At 46.8% G+C, this 20,037-nt stretch overlaps 1 protein-coding gene across 1 annotated transcript in view; it reads left to right on the top strand.

The window, feature by feature from the left end:
• Positions 1-20,037, top strand: part of LOC124013072 (glycine receptor subunit alpha-3-like) — a 138,803-nt gene that overhangs the window by 43,005 nt on the left and 75,761 nt on the right. Inside the window, exons 2-3 of the mRNA XM_046327222.1 lie at positions 16,903-17,033; positions 19,563-19,630. Of these exons, the coding sequence (XP_046183178.1) occupies positions 16,903-17,033; positions 19,563-19,630 (199 nt within the window). The remainder of the gene's footprint in view (positions 1-16,902; positions 17,034-19,562; positions 19,631-20,037) is intronic.

Raw genomic sequence — 20,037 nt, 5'->3', positions numbered from 1 at the left:
CTCTCTGCCACGCCTCCAAGCAGCTGGGGAGGAGAGAGGGATGGAGGGAGGAACTGGAAGGTGGGAGAACGAAGAGATGAAAAGGGAGAGAAAGAGGAGAGGGAGAGAGGAAGGAGGGAGGGGGGCAGGGAAGGAAAGAGGGATGTGGAAGTTGGGATGGAGGGAGAGAGGTAGAGAGAGAGAGAGAGAGAGAGAGAGAGAGAGAGAGAGAGAAAGAGAGAGAGGGAGGGAGGAAGTAAGTGAAAGAAGGTGGGAAGAGGGGAGGAAAGGCAGGGAAGCACTCTCAATCTCTCATCCTGTGCCTCCTCTATTTCCCTCCCTCTCTCTCTCTGTCAGTGTGACAGACTTTTTTAGCCCCGTTAGGGAGCCATAGCGTCTGGATGTAACCTTGACACCCCGGGGGGGCGGGTGGGGGAGACCAAAATGTGTGTGCATAAGAATATTGGCCTGTGTATTTTTTTTGCTTGTTTACTATGCTTCCGCCGATGTGTAATAGACTGCAAGCTTCAGAAAAACAAGGACTTTGAACTGAATATTATTTCCAATTATGGAGCGCCTTTGAGCCAGAAGGGTTCATTTAAGTCCAATCTGCTACTGTTCTATATCCAATCTGTGACTGTTCAATAACCAAACTGGGGCTGTTCTATATCCAAACTGGGGCTGTTCTATATCCAATCTGTGACTGTTCTATATCCAATCTGTGACTGTTCTATATCCATTCTGCTACTGTTCTATATCCATTCTGCTACTGTTCTATATCCAAACTGTGACTGTTCAATAACCAAACTGGGGCTGTTTTATCCATTCTGTTCTATATTATGAGACATTTTCTCTACCAAAATGAGAATAATCCCATGAGGATTGCTGTGTTTTAAACAGTTCTCTTACTCGGTCTGTTCAATCGGCTGGTTTGGTTCACAAGAGCATAACCCGACACCGGTGACCTACCACTCCGCTCCGTCGACCACCGCGGTTGCAGCTGGACGCTCCAGCGGCCAGGACAGTGTTGCCATGACTACTGTCCCTCCTATCTCTATGGCTCGCCTCGTCTGCCTGCTGCTAGAAGTTTTTTTTCCCCAGAGTGCTCCTTGTTTGTTTGGGAGATGGCGGATGGACTGAAACATTGGCTCTAGACTACACTGTGGAAGGATAGAGGGACACTGACAACGATCTCCTTGGAGGATTATGAATCACAGCAGAGCTTTTCTTTGGGTGAGACGAGGGCACTATGGGACCCTGAGGAGAGGCTTGAGCCTGTCATGGTGCCCAGTGAGGGACCCCGGGTCCCTGACATCAGAGCTCCTCAAAATACCCTGTCTGTCACTGTCATGGATCTCCACGAGTGAGACCCCAGTCAAGGAGGTTACTTGCTGCCTCAGGAGGCCTTGTCAGTAGTCTCTCTATCGCCGTCATCAGGGCGTCAGACGAGTCCAGCCCAAACCCCCATGTCAGACATATTGTAGCTCTCTCAGCATTACTCAGTATACATTTTCCCTCAGTATCTTCTGCCACAAGGGATAAATATGCAAATTATGCATATCCTCATAGGTAACACTGGTGCTGAGTAATGTGAAAGTATTTAGGAATTTCTCCTGTATTCAGCGTAAAGACAGTCTCCTATCACTGGGTTATTCAGAGAGCAGAGGTCTTATCTGTCAAACCAGGAAGAGATTCAGTGCTGAAGTGGGGTTGCACAGTAGGCAGTGACCTCAATGTTTATATGTTCAATTTAATTGATGTTAGTCTGTACCCTCCAGGACAATTGTTCTTGTGTACTGTTGTTAAGTCTTTCTGTGTATAAGGATAGGTTCTGGCAGATATCATGTCGCCGTCCTCCTTCAAGAGTCTTTCAAAGTCTTTCAGCTTTCCACCCTGCAGACACTAACTCCAGCACGAAGTCAAGTTGTGACAAGTTGGACTTACAATGGCTCGTGGTGGGGCTGGTTTGAGTTGGGGCTGGAATAAAGATATTGGATTGGGATCAAACGTAGGGGAATCTCATAGCTGGAGGTCAAAGGGATAATTCAGGCGAAATCTATATTTGGGGGCAATTACCCTTTACCTTAAGATGTGTCTGAAGGCCCATAGTGAGAGAATCCACAGTAATCCATTGTTGCCGTCTGCCACCGGCGAAGGATCTGTTCATGTTTTCTTCACCGTGAGAATTCCAGAATATTCCAATGCTCCATCAAGCCACGGGTGAGTTTATTCACAGCTGGTAATCAATCCGCATCTGAGTGCCCAGTGGAATACAATACAGTATAATACAACTTTATTGTCCATGTTACAGCAAACAGAAAGAGATGCGGCTGTGAGTCAAAATAAAATAAAATCAAATCAAATTTTATTTGTCACATACACATGGTTAGCAGATGTTAATGCGAGTGTAGCGAAATGCTTGTGCTTCTAGTTCCGACAATGCAGTGATAACCAACAAGTAATCTAACTAACAATTCCAAAACTACTGTCTTATACACAGTGTAAGGGGATAAGGAACATGTACATAAGGATATATGAATGAGTGATGGTACAGAGCAGCATACAGTAGATGGTATCGAGTACAGTATATACATATGAGATGAGTGTGTAGACAAAGTAAACAAAGTGGCATAGTTAAAGTGGCTAGTGATACATGTGTTACATAAGGATGCAGTCGATGATGTAGAGTACAGTATATACATATGCATATGAGATGAATAATGTAGGGTAAGTAACATTATATAAGGTAGCATTGTTTAAAGTGGCTAGTGATATATTTACATCATTTCACATCAATTCCCATTATTAAAATGGCTGGAGTTGGGTCAGTGTCAATGACAGTGTGTTGGCAGCAGCCACTCAGTGTTAGTGGTGGCTGTTTAACAGTCTGATGGCCTTGAGATAGAAGCTGTTTTTCAGTCTCTCGGTCCCAGCTTTGATGCACCTGTACTGACCTCGCCTTCTGGATGATAGCGGGGTGAACAGGCAGTGGTTCGGGTGGTTGATGTCCTTGATGATCTTTATGGCCTTCCTGTAACAACGGGTGGTGTAGGTGTCCTGGAGGGCAGGTAGTTTGCCCCCGGTGATGCGTTGTGCAGTCCTCACTACCCTCTGGAGAGCCTTACGGTTGAGGCGGAGCAGTTGCCGTACCAGGCGGTGATACAGCCCGCCAGGATGCTCTCGATTGTGCATCTGTAGAAGTTTGTGAGTGCTTTTGGTGACAAGCCGAATTTCTTCAGCCTCCTGAGGTTGAATAGGCGCTGCTGCGCCTTCTTCACGACGCTGTCAGTGTGAGTGGACCAATTCAGTTTGTCTGTGATGTGTATGCCGAGGAACTTAAAACTAGCTACCCTCTCCACTACTGTTCCATCGATGTGGATAGGGGGTGTTCCCTCTGCTGTTTCCTGAAGTCCACAATCATCTCCTTAGTTTTGTTGACGTTGAGTGTGAGGTTATTTTCCTGACACCACACTCCGAGGGCCCTCACCTCCTCCCTGTAGGCCGTCTCGTCGTTGTTGGTAATCAAGCCTACCACTGTTGTGTCGTCCGCAAACTTGATGATTGAGTTGGAGGCGTGCGTGGCCACGCAGTCGTGGGTGAACAGGGAGTACAGGAGAGGGCTCAGAACGCACCCTTGTGGGGCCCCCGTGTTGAGGATCAGCGGGGAGGAGATGTTGTTGCCTACCCTCACCACCTGGGGGCGGCCCGTCAGGAAGTCCAGTACCCAGTTGCACAGGGCGGGGTCGAGACCCAGGGTCTCGAGCTTGATGACGAGCTTGGAGGGTACTATGGTGTTGAATGCCGAGCTGTAGTCGATGAACAGCATTCTCACATAGGTATTCCTCTTGTCCAGGTGCTTTAGGGCAGTGTGCAGTGTGGTTGAGATTGCATCGTCTGTGGACCTATTTGGGCAGTAAGCATATTGGAGTGGGTCTAGGGTGTCAGGTAGGGTGGAGGTGATATGGTCCTTGACTAGTCTCTCAAAGCACTTCATGATGACGGAAGTGAGTGCTACGGGGCGGTAGTCGTTTAGCTCAGTTACCTTAGCTTTCTTGGGAACAGGAACAATGGTGGCCCTCTTGAAGCATGTGGGAACAGCAGACTGGTATAGGGATTGATTGAATATGTCCGTAAACACACCGGCCAGCTGGTCTGCGCATGCTCTGAGGGCGCGGCTGGGGATGCCGTCTGGGCCTGCAGCCTTGCGAGGGTTAACACGTTTAAATGTCTTACTCACCTCGGCTGCAGTGAAGGAGAGACCGCATGTTTCCGTTGCAGGCCGTGTCAGTGGCACTGTATTGTCCTCAAAGCGGGCAAAAAGTTATTTAGTCTGCCTGGGAGCAAGACATCCTGGTCCGTGACTGGGCTGGATTTCATCTTGTAGTCCGTGATTGACTGTAGACCCTGCCACATGCCTCTTATGTCTGAGCCATTGAATTGAGATTCCACTTTGTCTCTGTACTGACGCTTAGCTTGTTTAATAGCCTTACGGAGGGAATAGCTGCACTGTTTGTATTCAGTCATGTTGCCAGACACCTTGCCCTGATTAAAAGCAGTGGTTCGCGCTTTCAGTTTCACGCGAATGCTGCCATCAATCCACGGTTTCTGGTTAGGGAATGTTTTTATCGTTGCTATGGGAACGACATCTTCGACGCACATTCTAATGAACTCGCACACCGAATCAGCGTATTCGTCAATATTCCCATCTGACGCAATACGAAACATGTCCCAGTCCACGTGATGGAAGCAGTCTTGGAGTGTAGAGTCAGCTTGGTCTGACCAGCGTTGGACAGACCTCAGCGTGGGAGCCTCTTGTTTTAATTTCTGCCTGTAGGCAGGGATCAGCAAAATGGAGTCGTGGTCAGCTTTTCCGAAAGGGGGCGGGGCAGGGCCTTATATGCGTCGCGGAAGTTAGAGTAACAATGATCCAAGGTTTTACCACCCCTGGTTGCGCAATCGATATGCTGATAAAATTTAGGGAGTCTTGTTTTCAGATTGGCTTTGTTAAAATCCCCAGCTACAATGAATGCAGCCTCCGGATAAATGTTTTCCAGTTTGCAAAGAGTTAAATAAAGTTTGTTCAGAGCCATCGATGTGTCTGCTTGGGAGGGATATATACGGCTGTGATTATAATCGAAGAGAATTCTCTTGGAAGATAATGCGGTCTACATTTGATTGTGAGGAATATTAAATCAGGTGAACAGAAGGATTTGAGTTCCTGTATGTTTCCTTCATCACACCATGTCCCGTTAGTCATGAGGCATACGCCCCCGCCACTCTTCTTACCAGAGAGATGTTTGTTTCTGTCGGCGCGATGCGTGGAGAAACCCGTTGGCTGCACCGCCCTGGATAGCGTTTTCCCAGTGAGCCATGTCTCCGTAAAGCAAAGAACGTTGCAGTCTCTGATGTCCCTCTGGAATGCCACCCTTGCTCGGATTTCATCAACCTTGTTGTCGATAGACTGGACATTGGCAAGAAGAATACTGGGAAGTGGTGCGCGATGTGCCCTTTTTCGGAGTCTGACCAGAACACCGCCGCGTTTCCCTCTTTTTCGGAGTCGTTTCCTTGGGTCGCTGCATGCGATCCATTCCGTTGTCCTGTTTGTAAGGCAGAACACAGGATCCGCGTCGCGGAAAACATATTCTTGGTCGTACTGATGGTGAGTTGACGCTGATCTTATATTCAGTAGTTCTTCTCGACTGTATGTAATGAAACCTAAGATGACCTGGGGTACTAATGTAAGAAATAACACGTAAAAAAAACAAAAAACTGCATAGTTTCCTAGGAACGCGAAGCGAGGCGGCCATCTCAGTCGGCGCCGGAACACACAAGGAAATCGTTCCAGTTACGAGTGACAAAATTCCAGCGATTATTTCAGCAGTCTGAATGATAAAAATCCCTGCAAATTCCACCTGCTACCAAACTTAGTTTAACAGGTTTTTTTTAGGAAGTTTCAGTTTGCAATGCAGCTTCACTAACATCGGTGCCGGTGTTTACATTCATTAATTTTCACAATGCTAATTATGCTAGCTCCTGGCTGTGGCAGATGTCCACAATGCTAATTATGCTAGCTCCTGGCTGTGGCAGTTGTTCACAATGGATTGTTGTGGATTCTATCATTATAGGGCTGTAGACATATCTTAAGGTAAGGGTTATTCCACCCAAATATCGATTTTGCCTGAACTATCCATTCAACGGTTGTTTCCTTGATAAACATGATGTAATCTAGCCTGGGTGCCAGTCTGCATTTCTGCTCTCTTCATAATTAGAAACAAGGAGCCAGGATATATGTAATCAGTACAACTGGAACGGACAGAAAGAGTGAAGTAAGATAATGTGGACGAGGTACTATAAATCCATACGTCACTCAGCCGATCCTTGCAGAGGTAAGTGGGTTGGGGGCTCTCGGGCCTCGGCTAGGGCACAGCTCTGGACACTCGGAATGGAGTAGTGCTATAATACTGGAACATTTCGTTCTGCTTTCACCCCCTCCCCACACATACAACCAGGTCTCACACACACACATGTGCAAAAAGACACATGAAGGTATCCACACACGCATACTCCAGGGCTCTTCTCATTTTTTATTTGTAAGTTTTTTTAACCTTTATTTAACTAGGCAAGTCAGGGTTAATCCGCAATTTAGGATTAATCCTAATTGGTTACAGTGACCTTTGACCTATCGTTGTTAGCAGAGGCTGAGGAGTGATGTCACAGCTGGTCAATGGGAGTCTTGTTATAACTATAAGCTACTGTATACACTATGTATAGGAACTACAGTGGGGAGAACAAGTATTTGATACACTGCTGATTTTGCAGGTTTTCCTACTTACAAAGCATGTAGAGGTCTGTAATTTGTATCTTAGGTACACTTCAACTGTGAGAGACAGAATCAAAAACAAAAATCCAGAAAATCACATTGTATGATTTCTAAGTAATTCATTTCCATTTTATTGCAAAGGGAAACCCAGCCGCGAGCTGCCCAGTGACACTAGATAAATGCCTTTTTATGCTCGATTTGAGGCAAGCAACACTGAAGCATGCATGAGAGCACCAGCTATTCTGGACTACTGTGTGATAACTCTCTTGGTAGCCAATATGAGCAAGACCTTTAAACAGGTCAACATTCACAAAGGCTCCGGGACATACGGACCCGGGTATCCTAGACCCGGGTATCCGGGAGGATCCTGTTGATGTGAGCCATGACCAGCCTTTTAAAGCACTTCATAGCTACTGATGTGAGTGCTATGATTTAGGTATGTTACCTTCACTTTCTTGAGCACAGAGACAATGGTGGTCTGCTTGAAAGCTATAACAGACTCGGTCAGGGAGAGGTTGAAAACGTCAGTGAAGACACTTGCCAGTTGGTCTGCGCTTGCTTTGACTACAAGTCCTTGTAATCCGTTTGTCCCTGCGCCTTTGTGAATGTTGACCTGTTTAAAGGTCTTGCTCATACAGGCTACCGAGAGATTCGCATAGCGCCCCAACAGATCCACAGATGATGCAATCTCAATCACACTCCACACTGCCCTATCCCACCTGGACAAAAGGAACACTTATGTGAGAATGCTGTTCATTGACTACAGCTCAGCATTCAACACCATAGCACCCACAAAGCTCATCACTAAGCTAATGACCCTGGGATGAAACACCTCCCTCTGCAACTGGATCCTGGACTTCCTGATGGTCCGCCCCCAGGTGGTAATGGTAGGCAACAACACGTCTGCCCCGCTGATCCTCAGCACTAGAGGCCCTCAGGGGTGTGTGCTTAGTCCCCCCCCCCCCCGTACCCCCTGTTCATCCACGACTGCGTGGCCAAACGCGACTACAACACCATTATTAAGTTTGCTGACGACAGTTTGCTGACGATCACCGGCAACGATGAGACAGCCTATTGGGAGGAGATCAGAAACCTGGCAGTGTGGTGCCAGGACAACAACCTCTTCGTCAATGTGAGCAAGACAAAGGAGCTGATTGTGGACTACATAACTATAGGAAAAGGCTGTAGTGGAGCAGGTTGAGAGTTTCATGTTCCTTGGTGTCCACATCACCAACAAACTATCATGGTCCTAACACACCAAGACAGTCGTGAAGAGGGCACGACAACATCTTCTCCCCCTCTGGAGACTAAAAAGACTTGCCATGGGTCCCCAGATCATCAAAAAGTTATACAGCTGCACCCTCGAGAGCATCCTGACCGGTTTCATCACCACCTGGCATGGTAACAAGGCGCTACAGAGGGTAGTGCGTATGGCCCAGGACATCACTGGGCCAAGCTTCCTGACATCCAGGACCTATATACTAGGCGGTGTCAGAGGAAATCCCCCAAAATTGTCCGAGTCCAGTCACCCAAGTCATAGACTGTTTTCTCTGCTACCAAAAGGCTCCTAAACAGATTCTAAAACCTGCTGAACAATTAACCAAATAGCCACCGGATTTTTTACATTGACACCCTCCCCGTTGTTTTTACACTGCTGCTACTCGCTGTTTATTATCTATGCATAGTCACTTCACTCCTACCTCCATGTACAAATGACCTCGACTAACCTGTCCCCCCGCACATTGAATCGGTACCGGTACTCCCTATATATAGCCTTGTTATTGTTATTTTATTGTGTTACTTTTTATTATTTTATATTGTAGTTTATTTGGTAAATATTTTCTTAACTCTTTCTTGAACTGCATTATTGGTTAAGGGCTTGTAAGTAAGCATTTCACGGTAAGGTCTACACACGTTGTATTCGGCGCAGGTGACAAATAAAGTTTGATTTGATCAACTTTGATTTAAATAATATCAGTATTGGAGTATGTGGAATATGGAAATAATAGCATTTGGGGAATGTTTTCTGTGGCTTATTATTAGAGCTGTAAATGTCTATCCCTACTTTGTGCCCTCATTTTTCCCTGACCCCGTGACCCGACCAGGAAAAAACTATTTTTAATTTCATGGCATATAAGTGCTCATGTACACTATAACTGGTAACTGAGCACAAATTATATTTCACAATTGAGGCCATGTGAAATTGACCAATCACGTTCCGTTGCCGTACTGTTCCGTATGTGTGGTTCTTTTGAGTTCATTAAAAGGCTGGCAACGTTTTGTTTGTTCCAAATGTTCCAAATCTTTCCCCTTTTCATATTGTATATTCAGCCGGGGGAAAATGTTGTTCTTCTTGACCTAAATCCCCTTTGGTAATTATTGTTTTCATTTTCAACCAGCTTGTTTTTGTTTTGTCCACAGCATGCAGACAGCATGGCATTATGCCCACCGCTGGTTTCTAACACTGAAATGAGTCAGTCTAGATGTCTCTGTGAAGTCAGACAGTGTAAGATTGCACACCACTTACATCCTACTTAGTCGTAAGGAAGCTATGTTATGTGGTCATGCAATTTGAAAATGAATGTTTGATATTTTTAAACAATTTTACTGCCACTTTCACTGTCTGTATTTGTATCCGATGAGAAGGTCTGGTTACACAGGCAGCCCAATTCTGATCTTTTTCCGCTAATTGGTCTTTTGATCAGTCACGTCAGATCTTTGTCAGAGCTGATTTAATTGGTCAAAATACCAATTAGTGGAGAAAAAAATGATCCGAATCAGGTTGCCTGTGTCGACGCAGCAAGGCAGGCAGGAACATAACCTGTTCACCCTGGGGGTCTCCAATAACCAGGTTTAAAGCACATCTGATTTTTACCACTTTCCAGGAAAAAACTGCTTGCCTTGTCCCAGGTGTAAGGGCTTAAAGAGAGCACCGGTAGCACCGTCTAACATGTAATCCACTGGGGGAGCGAGAGGCAACTACATGCTGTGTCTGCTTAAAGCAAAGGGGGTGGAGTCACAGCAGGATACATGTACGGGTTCCGCTGGGAGCCACCGAACCAACACGTGAAAATAGGGGATGAAATAAGAAACAGAGACTATCTGTATTGCGGCTCACATTATTGAATCATTCCTACACGGGCCCAGCTCACTTACGAGAAGACTTTATATTCTTCTACTACCTGTAATTTTCCTTAGAAGAGAGAAAGAGCGAGAAGATCCCAGGCTTTGATGTTTTAATTAGTCATTGGGCTATCGGGGCTATACCATAATGACTCGCAGTCTCGCAGTCCCTCCCTCTAGCAGGGTTTTACTTTCCCTGCCAACGTGGGTTGACAGCTGTGAATAAATACTTGATGGAGGATCGTTGTGCTGGCATTGTGATGGGCTTGGGAGGAAGAGAATCTTGGAGTTTAATCACTGTTTATGTTTTGGTCCTGTCGCTGTCCACAGTTTTTTTTTGTTCGTTACAAAAGCTATCTTGTCTTTTTTGATTTTGTATGTTTTCAAATCCCCATGCCAAAACTCTGTCTAAAAAGACCAGATGAGGGTTGTGTATGCCGTTTGCTCTGGGCTATAGCACAACGTACTTGAGCATATTTGATGAGTTACCCAGGCATTCTCTCAGGGATTGGGGTTTAGCAATACAGGGAACAACATTAGACAACGGGTCCCAATCCAATGCTTGGTAAATAAGTGTGTCCTCCCCTGAGCTTCTCTCTGGATAATGAATAAGGACTTTTTGTTATGCAGGTGAATGAGGACCCAAAAGCGACTTGGCGAAAACAGAGTTTTTAATCCAGTAAGAAACTTTACAAAACAAAAAGCATAATACTACTCGTAAAGACGAGAACAGACAGGAGACTTGATCGAGAACTGCAGGTTGCCTCGGGAAGGCACTTGAACCTAGCAGACTCAGACACCTGCTCACCACGCAGCATCTGAGGGAAACACGACACGACAGGGCAAAACATAGACACAGCACGGTGAATTATAGATGAGGATCCGACAGGGCAGGTACGGAAAACAAGGAGAGAAATAGGGACTCTAATCAGGGAAAAGGATCGGGAACAGGTGTGGGAAGACTAAATGATGATTAGGGGAATAGGAACAGCTGGGAGCAGGAACGGAACGATAGAGAGAAGAGAGAGCAAGAGAGTGAGAGAGGGAGGGGGAGAGAGAGGGATAGAAAGAGGGAAAGAACCTAATAAGACCAGCAGAGGGAAACGAATAGAAGGGGAAGCACAGGGACAAGACATGATAATTAATGACAAAACATGACAGTACCCCCACTCACCGAGCGCCTCCTGGCGCACTCGAGGAGGAATCCTGGCGGCAACGGAGGAAATCATCAATGAGTGAACGGTCCAGCACGTCCCGAGACGGAACCCAACTCCTCTCCTCAGGAACGTAACCCTCCCAATCCACTAAGTATTGGTGACCCCGTCCCCGAGAACGCATGTCCATGATCTTATGTACCTTGTAAATAGGTGCGCTCTCGACAAGGACGGGAGGGGGAGGGAAGACGAACGGGGGTGCGAAGAAAGGGCTTGACACAGGAGACATGGAAGACAGGATGGACGCGACGAAGATGTCGCGGAAGAAGCAGTCGCACAGCGACAGGATTGACGACCTGGGAGACACGGAACGGACCAATGAACCGCGGAGTCAACTTACGAGAAGCTGTCGTAAGAGGAAGGTTGCGAGTGGAAAGCCACACTCTCTGGCCGCAACAATATCTTGGACTCTTAATCCTGCGTTTATTGGCGGCTCTCACAGTCTGTGCCCTGTAGCGGCAAAGTGCAGACCTCACCCTCCTCCAGGTGCGCTCACAACGTTGGACAAACGCTTGAGCGGAGGGAACGCTGGACTCGGCAAGCTGGGATGAGAACAGAGGAGGCTGGTAACCCAGACTACTCTGAAACGGAGATAACCCGGTAGAAGACGAAGGAAGCGAGTTGTGAGCGTATTCTGCCCAGGGGAGCTGTTCTGCCCAAGACGCAGGGTTTCTGAAAGAAAGGCTGCGTAGTATGCGACCAATCGTCTGATTGGCCCTCTCTGCTTGACCGTTAGACTGGGGATGAAACCCGGAAGAGAGACTGACGGACGCACCAATCAAACGACAGAACTCCTCCAAAACTGTGACGTGAATTGCGGGCCTCTGTCTGAAACGGCGTCTAACGGGAGGCCATGAATTCTGAACACATTCTCGATAATGATTTGTGCCGTCTCCTTAGCGGAAGGAAGTTTAGCGAGGGGAATGAAATGTGCCGCCTTAGAGAACCTATCGACAACCGTAAGAATCACAGTCTTCCCCGCAGACAAAGGCAGACCGGTAATGAAGTCTAGGGCGATGTGAGACCATGGTCGAGAAGGAATGGGGAGCGGTCTGAGACGACCGGCAGGAGGAGAGTTACCCGACTTAGTCTGCGCGCAGTCCGAACAAGCAGCCACGAACGGCGCGTGTCACGCTCCTGAGTCGGCCACCAAAAGCGCTGGCGAATAGACGCAAGAGTGCCTCGAACACCGGGATGACCAGCTAACTTGGCAGAGTGAGCCCACTGAAGAACAGCCAGACGAGTGGAAACAGGAACGAAAAGGAGGTTACTAGGACAAGCGCGCGGCGACGCAGTGTGCGTGAGTGCTTGCTTAACCTGTCTTTCAATTCCCCAGACTGTCAACCCGACAACACGCCCATAAGGAAGAATCCCCTCGGGATCAGTAGAAGCCACAGAAGAACTAAACAGACGGGATAAGGCATCAGGCTTGGTGTTCTTGCTACCCGGACGGTAAGAAATCACAAACTCGAAACGAGCGAAAAACAACGCCCAACGAGCTTGACGGGCATTAAGTCGTTTGGCAGAACGGATGTACTCAAGGTTCTTATGGTCTGTCCAAACGACAAAAGGAACGGTCGCCCCCTCCAACCACTGTCGCCATTCGCCTAGGGCTAAGCGGATGGCGAGCAGTTCACGGTTACCCACATCATAGTTGCGCTCAGATGGCGACAGGCGATGAGAAAAATAAGCGCAAGGATGAACCTTATCGTCAGACTGGAAGCGCTGGGATAGAATGGCTCCCACGCCTACCTCTGAAGCGTCAACCTCGACAATGAATTGTCTAGTGACGTCAGGAGTAACGAGGATAGGAGCGGACGTAAACGTTCTTTTAGAAGATCAAAAGCTCCCTGGGCGGAACCGGACCACTTAAAACACGTCTTGACAGAAGTAAGAGCTGTGAGAGGGGCAGCAACTTGACCGAAATTACGAATGAAACGCCGATAGAAATTAGCGAAACCTAAAAAGCGCTGCAACTCGACACGTGACCTTGGAACGGGCCAATCACTGACAGCTTGGACCTTAGCGGAATCCATCTGAATGCCTTCAGCGGAAATAACGGAACCGAGAAAAGTAACGGAGGAGACATGAAAAGAGCACTTCTCAGCCTTTACGTAGAGACAATTCTCTAAAAGGCGCTGTAGAACACGTCGAACGTGCTGAACATGAATCTCGAGTGACGGTGAAAAAATCAGGATATCGTCAAGATAGACAAAAACAAAGATGTTCAGCATGTCTCTCAGAACATCATTAACTAATGCCTGAAAAACAGCTGGCGCATTGGCGAGACCAAACGGCAGAACCCGGTACTCAAAATGCCCTAACGGAGTGTTAAACGCCGTTTTCCACTCGTCCCCCTCTCTGATGCGCACGAGATGGTAAGCGTTACGAAGGTCCAACTTAGTAAAGCACCTGGCTCCCTGCAGAATCTCGAAGGCTGATGACATAAGGGAAGCGGATAACGATTCTTAACCGTTATGTCATTCAGCCCTCGATAATCCACGCAGGGGCGCAGAGTACCGTCCTTCTTCTTAACAAAAAAGAACCCCGCCCCGGCCGGAGAGGAAGAAGGCACTATGGTACCGGCGTCAAGAGACACAGATAAATAATCCTCGAGAGCCTTACGTTCGGGAGCCGACAGAGAGTATAGTCTACCCCGAGGAGGAGTGGTCCCCGGAAGGAGATCAATACTACAATCATACGACCGGTGAGGAGGAAGGGAGTTGGCTCGGGACCGACTGAAGACCGTGCGCAGATCATGATATTCCTCCGGCACTCCTGTCAAATCGCCAGGTTCCTCCTGAGAAGTGGGGACAGAAGAAATGGGAGGGATGGCAGACATTAAGCACTTCACATGACAAGATACGTTCCAGGATAGGATAGAATTACAAGACCAATTAATAGAAGGATTATGACATACTAGCCAGGGATGACCCAAAACAACAGGTGTGAAAGGTGAACGAAAAAATCAAAAAGAAATAGTCTCACTGTGGTTACCAGATACTGTGAGAGTTAAAGGTAGTGTCTCAAATCTGATACTGGGAAGATGACTACCATCTAAGGCAAACATGGGCGTAGGCTTGTCTAACTGTCTGAAAGGAATGTTATGTTTCCGAACCCATGCTTCGTCCATGAAACAACCCTCAGCCCCAGAGTCAATCAAGGCACTGCATGTAGCACCCGAACCGGTCCAGCGTAGATGGACCGACATAGTAGTACAGGATCTAGATGAAGAGACCTGAGTAGTAGCGCTCACCAGTAGCCCTCCGCTTACTGATGGGCTCTGGCCTCTTACTGGACATGAATTAACAAAATGTCCATCAAATCCGCAATAGAGGCACAGGCGGTTGGTGATCCTCCGTTCCCTCTCCTTAGTCGAGATGCGAATCCCTCCCAGCTGCATGGGCTCAGTCTCAGAGCCAGAGGAGGGAGATGGTTGCGATGCGGAGCAGGGAAACACCGTTGATGCGAACTCTCTTCCACGAGCCTGGTGACGAAGATCTACCCGTCGTTCTATGCGGATGGCGAGAGCAATCAAAGAGTCCACACTGGAAGGAACCTCCCGAGAGAGAATCTCATCTTTGACCACTGTGTGGAGTCCCTCCAGAAAACGAGCGAGCAGCGCCGGCTCGTTCCAGTCACTAGAGGCAGCAAGAGTACGAAACTCTATAGAGTAATCCGTTATGGATCGATCACCTTGGCATAGGGAAGCCAGGGCCCTAGAAGCCTCCCCACCAAAAACTGAACGGTCAAAAACCCGAATCATCTCCTCTTTAAAGTTCTGGTAATTGTTAGAACAATCAGCCCTTGCCTCCCAGATAGCTGTGCCCCACTCTCGGGCCCGGCCAGTAAGGAGTGAAATGACGTAAGCAACCCGAGCTCTCTCTCTAGAGTATGTGTTGGGTTGGAGAGAGAACACAATCTCACACTGGGTGAGAAAGGAGCGGCACTCAGTGGGCTGCCCGGAGTAGCAAGGTGGGTTATTAACCCTAGGTTCTGGAGGCTCGGCAGTCCAGGAAGTAACAGGTGGCACGAGACGAAGACTCTGGAACTGTCCAGAGAGGTCGGAAACCTGAGCGGCCAGGTTCTCCACGGCATGGCGAGCAGCAGACAATTCCTGCTCGTGTCTGCCGAGCATGGCTCCTTGGATCTCGACGGCAGTGTTACGAGCCTCTGTAGTCGCTGGGTCCATTCCTTGGTCGGATCCTTCTGTTATGCAGGTGAATGAGGACCCAAAAGCGACTTGGCGAAAACAGAGTTTTTAATCCAGTAAGAAACTTTACAAAACAAAAAGCATAATACTACTCGTAAAGACGAGAACAGACAGGAGACTTGATCGAGAACTGCAGGTTGCCTCGGGAAGGCACTTGAACCTAGCAGACTCAGACACCTGCTCACCACGCAGCATCTGAGGGAAACACGACACGACAGGGCAAAACATAGACACAGCACGGTGAATTATAGATGAGGATCCGACAGGGCAGGTACGGAAAACAAGGAGAGAAATAGGGACTCTAATCAGGGAAAAGGATCGGGAACAGGTGTGGGAAGACTAAATGATGATTAGGGGAATAGGAACAGCTGGGAGCAGGAACGGAACGATAGAGAGAAGAGAGAGCAAGAGAGTGAGAGAGGGAGGGGGAGAGAGAGGGATAGAAAGAGGGAAAGAACCTAATAAGACCAGCAGAGGGAAACGAATAGAAGGGGAAGCACAGGGACAAGACATGATAATTAATGACAAAACATGACACTTTTAGTGGATGGGATGTCTAGGATGCCGTATCAAATGTCATTTTAACCTTTTCGTTTTTTGCCTTTAGGAAATTCGTATCGACAGCTATTTATATTTCAGCCATGTTCAAATATTTAGTGTGGAGCGTCTTATCGGTGCCACGAAAGACCCCTGTTTATATTCAGCTGTTGTATCTAAATGAACAGATTGAGGTTTGATATAATGATACCGCAGCATATATAGCCATTTATTGTATTGATACAGGGAAAGTCCTGCGAGAGGAACTCTATAATTAACACACACATTCAATATTAGATGGTTCCTATATCTGTCTGGTCAGCCACTCTGTCTTTCTCTCTCTCTCTCTCCATCTGTCCCTCACTATCTCTTTCTCTCTCCATCTCTCTCTCTCTCCATCTCTCTCCATCTCTCTACCCCTCTCCTTCTCTCTCTGGGAATCTAAATACATTTCTTCAGCCTCCGCTACTTCGGCCACAAAAGAGAAGTCCTGAATATGCATTATGATGTCAGGGGACATTAGTGTTAGTGTGTACATTAATGGCCTGTGTTACCTCTGCTGCACATTTCACTAAAGTCTGTATTTTCTCTGTGTGCCTCTTCTCTCTCTCTCTCTCTCTCTCTCTCTCTCTCTCTCTCTCTCTCTCTCTCTCTCTCTCTCTCTCTCTTCTCTCTCTCTCTCTCTCTCTCTCTCTCTCTCTCTCTCTCTCTCTCTCTCTCTCTCTCTCTCTCTCTCTCTCTCTCTCTCTCTCTCTCTCTGTCTCTCTCTCTCTCTCCCTCTCTCTTCTCTCTCTCTCTCTCCCTCTCTCTGTCTCTCTCACTCTCTCTCTCGCTCTCGTTCTCTCTCTCTCTCTCTCTCTCTCTCTCTCTCTCTCTCTCTCTCTCTCTCTCTCTCTCTCTCTCTCTCTCTCTCTCTCTCTCTCTCTCTCTCTCTCCCTCTCCCTCTCTCTCTCTCTCTCTCTCACTCTCTCTGTCGCTCTCGCTCTCTCTCTCTCTCTCTCTCTCTCTCCTTTTAGTCTGGTGGCGTCTAAAGAGCCAGAGAGTCCTCGGGGGAGAGCAGTGCATCCTCCGTCACCCTCCGACTTCTTGGACAAACTCATGGGGAGAACCTCTGGCTACGATGCCAGGATTAGACCCAACTTTAAAGGTACAGTATGGGCCTACAGTTTGTTTCTGGCCAAAAGTAGAACTGGCAGTTACAAGTTAAATTCAGGCCAAACATTAAATGTAACTTTCCTCTTTACCCAAAGAGCAAGTCGGTTCATCCTCGGTTCATCGCCTGATGTGATGTATTTACATGAATGTCCACAATAATACTTTCCAGAATAAAGTTCCCATATCACCCCCAAAATCCTTTCGTTATGTACCGTCTTACAAGTAACATCCAACATCACAACGTCAGGTGGCCGTTAGCTGCTGACTGAGGCCGCAGTGAACAGCTCCTAAAATGGAGTCAGAACAGACGGTGTTTACTCTCCCGTTTAGTCCCCTCGGTTCTACTGTTTACCATACTGCTGGCCAGGGCCAGGGACCGACTGCCTCCAGCCCTGGTCCTGTCCCTCATGGCAGAGGTGGGAGTTAACAGAATGGTCTGTCTGGAAGTAAAATACACGTTATGTGTCTGTTTGTCACTTTTTAGCTTGGCAAACACAGAGATACGAGTCAGATTTGTGTTGCCGTGACTACCCAAAAAGAAGTAGGAGTAGAAGGCCGTCCACGAAAGCTTGCCATCACACTCTGTTCTGAGCTGTCCTGATTAACATCATGTAGGCCATGTTCAATACAATGAGTAAAGAAAGTGTCCATGATAGGATGCTTGTGGTCTAGAGAAGGGTTTGTTAGCCAATCAAATTGGGATTCAGCTGAAAAATAGGACCATCCACAGGGTATGTGATCTATCAGTTGTGGTTGCCACATGTGGCCACATCCATCCACACATTTGAGCAGGAAGGGGAAATGGGATGGAGTGGTCAGTGGAGTGTTCAGTTGGACCGGCAGAGAGAAACACACACACACACACACACACACACACACACACACACACACACACACACACACACACACACACACACACACACACACACACACACACACACACACACACACACACACACACACACACACACACACACACACACACACACACACAGCAAAGTGAAAAACCCACACTCTCCCTTATCTCTCCTTTTGTCATCATTGTCGATGACAGAGTCACAGAACGCAGGAAGCCACGGGAATACGGATCGCCCGGCTCTGCTTGACAACTAGACTCCTAGGAAAAAACATACCTGTCATGTTTGATTTGACATGCACTAACCACTTACACTACTGTTTCTATTGTAGTGTAGAAAGCATGGCCACAGTTTCTATGCTGGTCACGTACAGTCTTGCAACAGTGAAAGGACTTTGTCCTTAAGACATGCCAATCATCTTGAATGGAGAAATGTGAAATGATGAAATGAAAATGACTGCTAATGTCGTAAAAGCACATTATGTTGTCAGATGTCAATGATACAGATGTAGGATCTTAATTTGAGTCCGTTTGCTACAGCAGGGAAATAATCCTACAGCAACAGGAAATGTGAATTATTACGTGGATTTATAATTCATGGACATTTTTGTAGGGGTTTAGACATTTGTCTTAAGGGAAAATCAAGTCTGACATTTTGGCAACACTTCACTTGACACCCAGCGACACCAACCCTCCTTTTGACTGATGACTTTTCACAGTCCAAGCAAAGTGACACTGGAGAAGGTTATTCAAAATATGATGGGGAAAAAAACATGACTGAAAAAAATGAATTACAACAGCAACAAAGGACTTAAGAAACAAACTTTCAAACAAAAGGAAACTTCTTGGCAGAGACAAAACACATTTGAAGAACTACAAGTTTGACATTTCCTGCATTGTGGGAAAGTTTTCCTGCAACAGCTGATCAAATTAAGATCCCACATCTGTAGGTTAGCATGTATTTTGTTTTGAGGGGAAAAACAGATCATTTATCAAGAATGGGAAGTAGATTAAGATATATGAATGCCTCCAGGGCTACAAGGCTGTGCAGGATCTATTCTATTACATCATGTACAAGGCCATCGTGGCATGGATTGATGGAACCACAGTTTTAAATATTCATGGAGGGGTTTAAGTGAAGAGTCATGTTTCTCAAAGACATTGAGTTATCCCTGTGTATGTGTTTCTATGCCTACCTGTCTTAAACTACTTTGAAGCTATATCATATTTCCTAATGCTATTTTCCTGTCTAGGTCCAAAGACATTGAGTTATCCCTGTATATGTGCTTCTATGCCTACCTGTCTTAAACTACTTTGAAGCTATATCATATTTCCTAATGCTATTTTCCTGTCTAGGTCCAAAGACATTGAGTTATCCCTGTATATGTGCTTCTATGCCTACCTGTCTTAAACTACTTTGAAGCTATATCATATTTCCTAATGCTATTTTCCTGTCTAGGTCCAAAGACATTGAGTTATCCCTGTATATGTGCTTCTATGCCTACCTGTCTTAAACTACTTTGAAGCTATATCATATTTCCTAATGCTATTTTCCTGTCTAGGTCCAAAGACATTGAGTTATCCCTGTATATGTGTTTCTATGCCTACCTGTCTTAAACTACTTTGAAGCTATATCATATTTCCTAATGCTATTTTCCTGTCTAGGTCCTCCCGTGAACGTATCATGCAACATATTCATCAACAGCTTTGGCTCCATAGCTGAGACTACAATGGTACGTATATATTAATATAAATACATTTACTGCCTTCATTCCAGTCAATGTCAAACACATATTTGAAAGCCAATGAATTCCGAAGGGTAGCATTGCCAAACGATGACAAACTACGTGACAGGGTGGGGGTAGTGTGCGTGTGTAACATGGGGTAGTGTGTGTTTTGCGTGCCAGCGTGTTACCAGCTCACTTTGTCTCACACACAAACACACACACACACCGATAATGTGGACGAGGAAACATCATAACGCAGCGTGTTTTCCCGGGCCAAGCATCTCTCAGACCTCTTCTCCACTCTCTCCTGGGGAGAATCTCTTAAGTAAGAATCCATTTCCCTTCCCTTCCTCTCCCACTGAACGGATGAATTGAACAAGCACCATTAAGCTATTAGTGAGGGTACTTTACTG

This window comes from Oncorhynchus gorbuscha, linkage group LG24 (assembly GCF_021184085.1).
Source record: "Oncorhynchus gorbuscha isolate QuinsamMale2020 ecotype Even-year linkage group LG24, OgorEven_v1.0, whole genome shotgun sequence".
In the NCBI taxonomy this organism is placed as follows: domain Eukaryota; kingdom Metazoa; phylum Chordata; class Actinopteri; order Salmoniformes; family Salmonidae; genus Oncorhynchus; species Oncorhynchus gorbuscha.
The sequence above is the reverse complement of the archived record's forward strand: the minus strand, read 5'-3'. Positions and strand labels throughout refer to the sequence as shown.